General features: G+C 36.9%; 1 protein-coding gene across 1 annotated transcript in view; it reads left to right on the top strand.

The window, feature by feature from the left end:
* Positions 1 to 10,224: 10,224 nt before the first annotated feature.
* Positions 10,225 to 12,140, top strand: part of LOC145784408 (fibrillin-1-like) — a 35,423-nt gene continuing 33,507 nt past the window's right edge. Inside the window, exons 1-2 of the mRNA XM_082596219.1 lie at positions 10,225 to 10,565; positions 11,981 to 12,072. Coding sequence (XP_082452345.1) covers positions 10,369 to 10,565; positions 11,981 to 12,072 — 289 coding nt within the window. The 5' untranslated portion in view covers positions 10,225 to 10,368. The remainder of the gene's footprint in view (positions 10,566 to 11,980; positions 12,073 to 12,140) is intronic.

Here is a 12,140-nt window from a genome sequence, read left to right as displayed (position 1 = left end):
GATGGGGTTTAGCACTACAAAGTTCAGCACCTTTAAGCATGCCAGCCACAGTCACCGTGCAACCTCGCAAGGCTTTTGTTAAAACGTTCCAGACACTGAATGCAGACACTGCCGCTAATAACCTAATCACACTCGACCCACGAGAAAAAGATTTCAAAAGACAACTAGTAGCTGTTGCTACATTTGAATGAAATTGACTCACGGCTACTTCCAAGACTTCCAATACTGATGTTCCAGACAATGGTTCACCTAATCAAACGTCATATAAAAAACCGTTCAAGTCTACTGAATATTACGTCATGGAAGTTGCTAGAAAATGTGCCAAAATTGCACCATCGTTCATAAGACTTGTGTCAAACCTGTTTGGACCTGTTTGGGCCTGTTTCAGTTTGAAACCTGTTTAAACAGGAAATATTACATCAGCTTTAAACACCTGTTTGAATGAATTCATAATTGTCTTTCATTATTGCGTCACAGTACTGCATATGTGAGTTTGAGATATTGCTATCTATTCTGGTCATTCGTAAAATGATTGTTTGAAAGTTGGCCGCACATTTAACTGTTGGCTTAGTGCTTGCTAGCTGGACAAAAGTTCCGTCTTTTATCCAAGTAATCTGTATCGTAGTGACAGTTTTTAGAGGTGTACGGCGTTGCATCTCGATTTCGATAGCCGCGGGCTAATTTTACAGGAATACACTTATTGAATAGACGTTTCAAGGAGTGTTTCTTTTTCGGTCGATACATACAGACGAACGGATTCGGGAATCTTATGTTACAATTTTCCCACGAAGAGATTATGGTTTACCGCTGTGACCAACTGACAAGCACTGCTTTTACAGCAGCTGCACGAGTGCACGTGTGAGCCATCTTGTTGGGACTAATTGGTTTCAGTTTTGATGCTGCCTGAGGCAAAGACTCTTCAGAATAAAGATTCAGGTAGGCTACAGATGCTTGAATTTCCAAGAAACCATTACGTTATAAAAAATAATTTAAAAAGATGGTGGGGACATGTAAAAAGATGGTGGGGACATGTCCCCACTGTCCTATAGGGATCGGCGCCCATGAACTAGCGCCGCTGCATCTTGACGCTTCTCCGTTCATGAAGTCAGGCGCTTAACCAACTGAGCTATCAGGGCGGACCTTAACGTTTCATTGTCCATTTTCTCACCCAAGTTACTTTTGATTCGTTGAAACTCTGTGGCTGCTTTTCTAATTTTTTAGATACCCTACACAGAGCCTACATGAAAAGTATGTGAACAATATGCTCAAGCACACGACATAATCTTTAATTGTGGCTGTCCCAAGCAATGTAGTTTCCAACAAAGGGCTCAAGCTGAATATAATCCCTAAACTGTCTTAGCTCCCAGCTTAATTTCGTTGACCGAGTCAAGTAGGCCTACTTACTGTAAGTGTGCTTACTGTGCATATAAGAGACTTGCATGATGACTTGAGTGCGATATCACTGGACAAGTTCGTTCCTTTCATTGCTCATCAAATAAACTAAAAGCTAGATTTTCTAAGTGTTCTCAACTGATCAAAAATGCCTTATTTCGATCGTATTGTATGCTTATGCATGGAAAACAACTATTACTATGGAGTAAATTTTTGTGTTCTATCTAGTTGTTATCGTCTTCCAGTGGCGTATAACAATTCGTTTCGTATTTTACATAGACTGCCTGGTCACATCAACATCACCAAGCTTAATATCTCCTGTCGCGTAACTACAATTGAGGCCTTGATAAGAAAAGCTCTCTTTGCGTTTATCAAACGTTGCGAAATTTCAGCTAATGGTTTTATTTTGTCACTCATGCAATCGGATTCTTTCTCACTATCATCATTTCATGAACACTAAAAGCAAGCTTTATTCTGAACATGCACCCCTAATGCGTCTACTTGTTTCTGCTTGCAATTGCAATGCGTATGTCTTACAGTGCATGTTGCATGCAAGTGAATTTGTTAAATTGTTCTCTTCGCTTCAAATGGATCGCAAGGTCTGAAATAAACTCTTAATAGTAATAATAATAAAAATGCACAACACTTCGTCTTCCATTGATATACCGTAAGAGGGAGGCAACGATGCGCCTTTGATTTTCAATCTTACGAGAACTGATCTGCGTTGAATCTCTGTAAAAAAGATTAATTTCTGGTTACCTTTTTCTCTCAATTCAAACCCACTATGCATTGTCCGGAACATGTGTTTCGATAAGGCCACAAGCTATCAAACCGACTAAACTCAACCGCACCAGGCCACAGCGGCTTTAACACTGTATAGGCTAGCAGTGTTTTTCAACTTTTTTAAGCCACGGAACATTTTATAGAATAAAATAATCTTGTGAAACACCAAATAAAATTTTGTAATGATGCAATAAAATAAACAATGCAACAACAATTTTTTCACTTATAGTTTTTCTCATTACGACATCTGGGTCTGTTTGGATGGCCACAAAGCTGATATTCGGGTAGGAATTGCAAAAAGACAAATTCGAAGATCTTGTAACTTAGTTAGATTCTATGGAACACCAGTCAAACTAATAAATTTCCTGCTAAACACCTGACAATATTTCACGGAACACTAGAGTTTCACAGAACGCCGGTTGAAAATCACTGCTCTATAGTAGCCTTCTAGTGTAGTCCGGAAACATCGTAAAACTGGCTGGAAAAAAGGTAGTTCTGCTACCCCAGAAGCTTAAACGACGACGAAAAGAAGAAATCATCTGCTAAAACTCACTACATCACACCAAAGGTCATGACACTAATTTAAGATAATTCATTTTGCTTGTATGGTAGATTGTTGAGGTGAGAAGTAGCGTAGGAGAGTCTAGGAGGTATTTTTGAAACCGGGCCCGAAATGATTTTAGGGACTCGTAACCCTTCTAATAAGTCCGGAAACTTGAAGAAGTCACAGCGTATTCTTTGGATATTGTGCGTTTTTCTTAAAATTATCTTGCTTTAGGTTCCGAGGATGTCATTGATACTGCCGGACCCAAATTATCCTCTCAACGGCTTCGAGGGTAAGACAAATACTGTTGTTGATGTGGTAAAACTAAGAATCTATTTGAACACACACTTATCTTTAAAGCATAGATGACGGATGCAGAACAACAGTCATACAGCGCATAACAATAGCGTTGTGACGTATAAGTTATGTAACCGTTGGATATTCGGCAACTCAAATAGCCTACGGTAGTCTACAATGAAAAGAAAAACGAAACCTATTGTTTTAAAGAGGTTAAGGTGGTAAGCTACTGAATTATGCGACTTTTGTTTTGTTAAACAGTTGGATTCTTTAAAATATTAGATCAGTAGAGATCAAGAAAAAAATTATTGTTTGTTTATTATTGCATTACCTACAGTCTACATTAAACTAGCAGTCTACACAAGCAATGATCGTTTTTAGCAATAGCTCAACCATATCAACACCTTCTCGACAGTGACAAATGATAAAAACTCGGTGAAAAAGCGTATAATTTACAATAGGCCTACGCAAGTATTGAAAACCATCTCTTGAACCCTGTTGAAAGCTTTCCTGGATGTAGGCTACGCACAGTAGTTTACCCACATCGTCAATTATTACTCCGCAGTGCAACAAACGAGAATCAGCTGCTCAGCTGACAAACGTACGGTAGACCTACAAACGTACGGTAAAAAAATCCTCAATTGTTAACTTTAAGCATAGGTTTAAATAACATGAATAACATGAACGGCCTCATTCAATTTTAAACATAGGTTTGTTGCGCTGTCGCTGCCATTATTGAGAATTTTTTCTACTTTTCGACCGAATACGGCGCTTATTCAAAAACCTGTTGAGACAACCGCGCCTTAGGTGATCATTTTTGCCAAACCCTAGCTCTCACCACGCCTCGTTCGAATAGAGACCGTTGTGTTAAAATTGATGTAGGTTGACTAAAATATTGGCAAATGCATAAGTTGACGCTCTTATAACCTCAGTGCGGTCATTTATAAACAAGCAGTGTGATAATCAAGGCATCGTTGTTCCTTTGTATGAAACTGAAGTTGAAAACCTTGCTGAGATACAAGACTGCAGCTGTAACTCTGAGCTTGATAAGGTCAATAAATTTCAATAGGCAGTTGCAGCAACAAGTTTGAGTAAAATGGATATTGCTAAAGAGAAGCGATTGGATTGGCCCAATTGTCCAAACTGTGAAAACGGTCCTGCCAGAAAGCTGTGCTTTTTGTTTAAGTTTCCAATATTTAGTTGGTACTGCTATTTTGCATTCATCAAATGCTGGCATTTGCACAACAATCTAACCTCTTAGTGTTATTTATTAAGTAAGAATCGATTTCGCTATAGTAATAGCATCTTCAGCTAGCACATGTAAAAAAGAAAATTTGAAAATACGTAAAACGAACAAATAAAGCAAACTCCGATATTATCAACATGCATAAAATTCTATTTTAAATGGATGGTTACATAAAATTAAAATCAAAACCTACAAGCCTAAATCTTAAACTGGTGTTCTGCCACGATTTTCAACACTATACTGGTACAAAACTTAAGAACACATGAACATTATCATCCATCAAGTAAATTACAATCGTTCAACAAGACGAATACAAAGAAAAACGCAATTTAGATTACAGTCCACTGCCATTAGTTTACATTGATATAACGCCAAAAAGAATAAAGTGTGAATGTGCATGGTTGAATAATCTACACTACAGGGGTCGGAGGTTGCTGATGACATGGGAGTAACAAAACAGACTTAAGTGGTTGGTCGAATCAATTTTTGATGTTAATGATGGCTTTAATTTTATGTAGCCATTTATCTTCAGCGATGTCTAAATATTGTTTGCTGGGTTGTTCGGCGAAAATAACGACAAAGCAGTCTGCCAGAGCTGGTTTCTTTTTTAGTTCACTGTTGTGGAATTTTGCATAATGTTTCAATAATGCTGCTTTGTCACCGGATTTATCAGAGTAATTAAAACTGTTTCAAATAGATCTGTGTGTGGCCCAACGTGTGGAAAACTTTGTGATGGTTTGGCCTACATAGTGTTCGTGACATATAGTGCACGTTGCAATGTATATTCCGTAATTTTGGCAAGTTAATTTTTGTTTAAGACTGAAATTTTTGTGGGGTTTACATTTAATAGAGGTGCATTCTTTTATCATAGGCTTATGCGCTCCATGGTTACCGCATAGTGCGCATTTGCCGCATGGTTTGGAGAAGCCGTTGGTTGGTGTTTCTGTATTCAGGGCAATTTTTTTTTGTATCTTGTAAGTAAATTTCCCAGCGTGCTTGGCTTTTTATATGTAATCATTTGATTGGGCTGTAGTTTTTTCTCTGCGTTGGTGGTCTTGAGTAAACTAGGAAATGATGTGGGCCAGATTACTCTGTTGGCTTTGGTTGCATTTTTTTCTGTGGGTTTAGGTAGTCGTTCTGTCCATTTTTCAGCAAGTTGAATTTTTTCTTTGGTAATTTTTTGGGGAAAGTTTGATTTCAAAGCTTTGTTTTTAAGTTGTTTCAGTGCTGCAGTATAATCGTGTTGTGTTTCATTCAATCTCCTGAGTCGTAATGCTTCTCCGTGTATGATTGCCTTGAATGTAGATGTGGAGTGATGTGATTTGCCATTGAGGTACAAGCGGTCTATAACTGTTTCTTTGGTGTAGTTGGTGGTCACAAATTTGAAGTTCGAAGTTTTGCAAATGCGGTGGTTAACATCTAGAAACTCAACATTTTTATCAGTTTGGGAGGTGTTGATTTCTCTGAAAGTAAGTTCCAAGTCATGATCATGAAATGCTGTAATCAAGCTATGCTTTATCAATTCTGTGGTCTTTTGGCCAAATGATATCCAAATTATGTCATCTATAAAGCGTTTGAATATTTCTGCTTGTTTCAGTGTGTTGGAAGCTGCTTTGATGACGTAGTGCATGGCAATGTTGGCAATCGATACAGAATGATTGTCACCTGTTATTATACCTTCTGGTTGCTTATAGAAACTCTCACCGTTTTGCGTGATAACATTGTCAAGACAATACAACGTCAAATCTGTGAGTGTTTCTATTGCAATCCGAGAATATGTCGTGTGTTGATCCAAAGCATTTTCAGTGCCTTTTCAATTAATGACCTTTTGACGTTAGGATACAAAGCCTTGACATCAGCCGCGACTAAATGTAATTGATTGCTTTTGAGCTTTTCTGTGATTTGGGTTTGTTTGTCAGATTGCCATTGCATGAATGTTTCTAGATAGTGTTTGCTATCTCTACAAAATTCATTTATTTCACTTTGACAAAAGGTTATGCTGACGGGTTTAAGCAAATGTTCAATTAAAGCGGTGATTCGGGATGTTGTGATGTGGCCAGATGCCTGTAGCAATCGTAGGCCTACAGGAATTTCAGTGACATTAATGGTTTTTAAATTTTCCGGTGTGAGTTTGTGTGTTTTGAACAGGGGGTAGGCAAATGCCGGGTCTTTGGTCGAAAAATATTTTGCTTTACTACCTGTAATTTTGGTGTATGACCCCTGTGCAGATTTTTTTCTTCCAATGGTATGGAAGAGTAAATCGTCGTCAATAACAATTAGTTTGTGAAGTGATATTATTTCCTTTTCACATGTTTGCAGGATCAAGTTCAGTTGTGCATCAATTCCTTTCTGTGTAATATCCATTTTTGTAAAAGAATTCAACTCTCGTTCCAAGATTGGTTGGTAATCATTGTAATTTAGTATCAAAATTTTCCCGTCTTTGTCCGCTCTGCAAATGACGATTTTATTGTTTTGTGTCAGATTGGTGAGCTTTTTTAAGCTTTTTCTTAGACCTGTGTCCAAATTGTTCTTGTGTTTAAAATTATGTGCGACCACATCTCCAAGATTTCTTAATTTTGAAGTAGCCATGTCAGTGAAAACTTTAATTTTTTCGTCAATGAGATCTGGGTCCGGTCGGGAGTGTTTTGTTACTTTTAATGTGGGCGGTATGATTGTTTTTTGTTCTTCCTCTTTTTCGCCATGTTTTAAAACGTTAAACCACTCAACTCTTCTAATGTGTTGGTGCAAAGTTAACCATTCATTAGTTTCCGTTTTATGAGACCATTTGGGTGTGGGGACAAAATTTAAGCCATGCATCAGCAAGAGTTTGTCTGTTTCTTCTAATTGTATGTCTGATTTATTTAAAATCATTGTTTCTGCTCTTTTAAGACTTTCTTGTTTTCTTTTGAAGATCTTTCTCATCTTGTATCTCTTTCTATCTCGTTGGTTTTTAGAATTGGAATTTTGATGTATCAAATGTCCAAATTCTTCTCGTTTCTTTTTTTGCTTATTCCAAAGCCAGTGAAACCTTTTGATGTGCCTCGATTTTTCAGCTTGTTTAAAATTTAGTAAATTCCTTTTTTGTTCTTTTGATAACGTCTTCCAATATCTGTTTGTTTCAATGACAGTTTGCTTCATAGATAACATTTGATTTTGTACTGATCTAGTTTGCTGTTGTATAAGCAAGTCGAAGTCCATTCCTTTTCTGTCATTTGAAGGTAAAAGTATTCGGCATGTGATGCATCTTGCCAAAAACACCATCAAAGTTTGCAATTTTATCAATTTTACGCATTCTTTAAAATTCTTACTCCAGGTACTCGCGATTCTAGGTATATCAAATATCTTGTTTTGTCTGTTCAATTGTAATTTTAATTTTTGTTGATAATTTTCTATGGCCTGCATTTCAAAGCAAGTCAAAAAATATAATTCTTATTAACCGTGCAATGCTTGTGGATAGCATTCGCATTAAAAACTAAAAACTCTCAAAGAATAATGGGTCATAAACTCAGAATGATCTTAGCGATGAAAATATATGGGCTTAAGCTTCTGCTTTGATGCCTTGAGTTTTCTTGGACTGCGTGCAGATTGACCAAACATGCAGAAAACTTAAAGAAATGCAGTCTACTTTTTCACTGACGTGATGTGATGAATTTGCTACGTCGCATTGAGTAGGTGTACAACAAAATTAACCCAAAAGTTCCGAGAAAGCAGGATTTCCAAAGTAACCTTTTACAAACTAGCTGCATGGTATTGATACGTGAATAAACAAAACTTGAAATATTTTTTGTTTAGCCAACTTATCGCCATTCACCATCCTCAATACATCACCGCGCAATTCGTTTTAACGTGTAGGCTATGATTTGCTGGGGTTAAAAGAAAGTTTCTTTGTGGTAGCAAATAAAATAACAAAGACTTGTGGGTGCTTACGTTTGACGTTTCATCAGTTTCTACATCATCACAGAACAAAATAAAATGACGCTTTTAATTTTTTTCGAAGTGCTAATTCTGAGGAGGCGTTGTTCACCAACGGGTTAGTTAGTAAAATCTTTCATTTTCAAAATGAGATAACTAAAAGTTGAAATAACGTTTGCTTATAGACAGAAATAATATTACAATTGCTTAACATAAATTACACGTCAAGGGAAGCAATTTTTCCACGTAAAAAATTAAGTAGCAAGTGGTGATCTTAAAATGCCGCATCAACTGCCAATGTAAACTAAATTAAAAAATTTCTTCGTTTTAGCTTCGTGAGACTGTTGAAATATCTACAGCAGGGGGCTTACCCTGACTACACAAGGCCATTGCTAAGCAGCCGTGTCGACAGTTGATCCCACCCATTGCTTCAAGACTTGGAAGGATAATTGAGTTTCCGTTATCTGGCTTTGTGCTACTATGATGTAGATTTAACTTCAGCATTTTTTCCACCACACTGACTTTCTTGCTTAGTTAACATTCCTTTTGCAATTCGGTTTCCTGACCGAACTTTCTTCCTGTCTGCATATCTAAAAAAAAAGGCTGACTTGATCAGTATTTCGAAGGGGAGAGTTTCACTTTCACACAGATGAAACTGGAGGCTCAGGACGTGGTTTCCTTCTGGCCAGTGGTATCGGTTTATTGCAAACGTATTGCCCAAGCTCGCGATCAAATATTATTTTTAGCAACATATTTTTTTGATGAAGTTGACCATGCGTGTCGTTTTAAAGCCGTTTTTCTATTTTCGCGTTTGCGATGGCCCAGAGATCATTTTTTAGAACTCTGTCTGCTGTTGTGCTGCAATTGATGGCTGTCTTTATTTGATTGATAAGTTTAAAATATCACACAAAGATTATGTCACAGGATAGTTTCAAATGAGATTAAATGTTTAGTTCTAAGAGCTGCTTGGTTTGAAGTTGGAATTCAGCTAATCGACATTTCAGTCACCTATTCTAATGAAAATATAAATATGATCAATTTGATTTAGTTAATGAGGTTTGGTCTCATAGTAACACTGCATCTAGACACGGCGACCGTTTAGAAAAAAGGAGATTTTTAACATCCTTTCCATGCTGGCTCAGCGATCCGCAACAATAGCTTAGCATTATTTTCGAAAGCGTTGCAATGGATATTTTGTAATGTTTTGATACAGGAGAATTTAACATCTTTTCCATGCTGGCTCAGCGATCTGCAACAATAGCTTAGCATTATTTTCGAAAGCGTTGCAATAGATATTTTGTAATGTTTTGATACAGGAAAAGTTTGTTTTGTAATGTCAGATATAAAAAAATTGAAATGGCGAATTCAAAAAAGAACTAGTGAGGATAGTAAGTAATTTACCCAAAAGTTATTCAAGAAAACGAGCAGTAAAAATCAAATCTAAAACAATACTTGGCACAACGTTCTAGAAGCTTGCAAAACGTAAAAAAGATGAAACAAACTTTTGAGGCGGAGCTTGCTCGAGGTCGAAAGATTTGTTTAAATTTTTTATTTTTTAGTCTGTCGTTTTTCATGAGCGATCGGTGTACATGAGGCCGTTGAAAGTATACTTTGGTACCGGCACACTCTCAATAAGGTCCATTTAAGTTGAATAATATTTGAAAAACAACTAATGTTGCACTAGTAGCAACATGTGGCTCGTTTGTTGTTAATGCAGTTGTGGCAAACATCATTCTTTATCTTGTTTGTCATGTTTATCATTATTTGGTGCTGAACGTTGAAAGAATTGTATTTTCAAGCGCAGAAAAATCCATTTCACTTCAATATATCTTCAATAATTGGACTTTTAGCCATTTGAGATATCACGGTTAACGTTTGATTACCATCATCCTCGAAGACGAGGAATAGCTAATAACTACCAGCACAAAACTGGCAGAACTTCTTTCTGTTGTTTTTTTATAAAAGATACAATATCTCACTGTGCACAACTCAATAACTAATATTTTTACAGGATTGATAGAATCCTTTGAACTGCTATAAATAGAAGGCTATTGTTGGGTTGCACTAGGCCTGCTTGCTTACAGCCAACTGACTGCAGTGAAGTCATCTTCAAAGTGCAGAACGTCGGCTTGCGTTTCGTGCATCCGTATAGTCCAATCCTTGAACTTTGCGCAATAGAAAATTAACTAAAAACATGAACAGTGCATTCAAATTTTTGTCATTGTGCTGCTTGCTCAGCATAATGGTTTGTCTTGTCACAAGTCAAAGCAGACAGAGCAGACAAAACCGAGAATGGAGAGCATACAATCAACTTTACCCAAGACGTGGATCTCGATCTCGAAATTATAACTGGAATCGAAGAGGAGGAAGAATGAGACGAATGGGAACGACGTACGTAGACCGAAATTATGCCCCAAACAGCAAAATCCGTCATTTTATATTGATTCAACGTCTGCAGACATTTAATCCATGTAAAAATGATCTATCTGCTGTCTGAAACTTCATTCTCTAGATAATTCTTCCATAATTTGATAGCTTACCAATATCTGTTTTTAGAAATGTAGCAGGACCAAGTTCAGCTGATCTGAGAAAGCATGTGCTGACGTGGTAGTCAACAACTGTTCAAAAGCAATAATCTGAGTTGACGATAGGATACTGTTTTATGTCAAACATTTTATAATAAATTTAAAATAATCAAGTAATTTCGAAATAGTTTTTCGTGAAAACAACCATGCTGAAGAATGAATAATAATAATCATGCTTTTATTTGCGCCCATTGTGACATACAGATCACAGATGCGATATAACAGACAGGAAGCAGCGAAGTGACATATATTCCTCCCTTGTTTTGGCTTGCCAAGTGTCCTTGCCGAGCAACCGAGTGCTCTGAAGCGGTGTCGAACCCATGTCCTTTCGAACGTTGCGCAAACGTTCTCACCACTCGGCTACGCAGCCGACAATAAAGTGTGCTGTGTACACGTGAAAATAGATGTTTCGTAATTCGTGCCTCGTGGTAACGTACTTGTGCATGTTTTGTCACTACTAGTTGAGAATTATAAAGTCTTTTTAGATAGAAACGATAAGCGAACTCTTTTCTGCCGGTGCAAATTTCAACCTTTTTTAGATCTAAAGTACAAAAATACCACTTACAGTATGTTGTGTCTTTTACCCTATAAAGTCCGATAGATATGCGAAGTCAATAATTACTGCGTAATGTTTGTGGCGCATACAAGTGTTAGGTTGTTTTACCTTTTTATTTTGTGGTTTTATGGTACACTCAGCAATCAGCATGCATGTCAACATTTACTTTTTACCACTAATCAGGGCCAAATATTTCTATGCACTTTTAACAAATAGCTAAGTCAATGTAATAAAACTCAAGACGATCTCTTATGTGATCAATACAGGTATTCACAAAAAAACAGTCTAACGATAGACAATCAGACGACTAGAAACCGCAAAAACGTCAATGTTTTCAACTATCAATTTGCTAGCTGAACTGTCACTTTTTTAGGAAAAAAAGTGTTGTATTTTAATTTGTTGTAGCTTCGGGAGAGAGTTTGCTTTCTTGTACCGAAGACAGGCAACAGGATTGAGCATTATATCAATATATTTTACATATTTACAAATAGTTTTAGCAGTCGAACGTTTTCGGCTTAACCTAAGCCATCATCAGGATTATGAAAATATTTATTAGTCTATTTCACGTAGAACATATGGTAACTTCAGCTCGATAAGCTTTAAGCTAACAGTAACTTCTCTATGTCATTGACATATGCATTATGCAAACGCTTGTTTTTTTACAGACTGTCAGGTCCACACGTCTGCCACGAAAAAGGTTCAACATTTTGCTGCCCAGGATGGTCGCTTGGTAGCAATGGAAAGATGTGCACAAAACGTCAGTTTTGAATATTTTTCGTGCTTATCTCATAACGACAGTTCTATAATAAGACATACACAAAAATA

This window comes from Aplidium turbinatum, chromosome 15 (assembly GCF_918807975.1).
Source record: "Aplidium turbinatum chromosome 15, kaAplTurb1.1, whole genome shotgun sequence".
Lineage (NCBI taxonomy): Eukaryota > Metazoa > Chordata > Ascidiacea > Aplousobranchia > Polyclinidae > Aplidium > Aplidium turbinatum.
The sequence above is the reverse complement of the archived record's forward strand: the minus strand, read 5'-3'. Positions and strand labels throughout refer to the sequence as shown.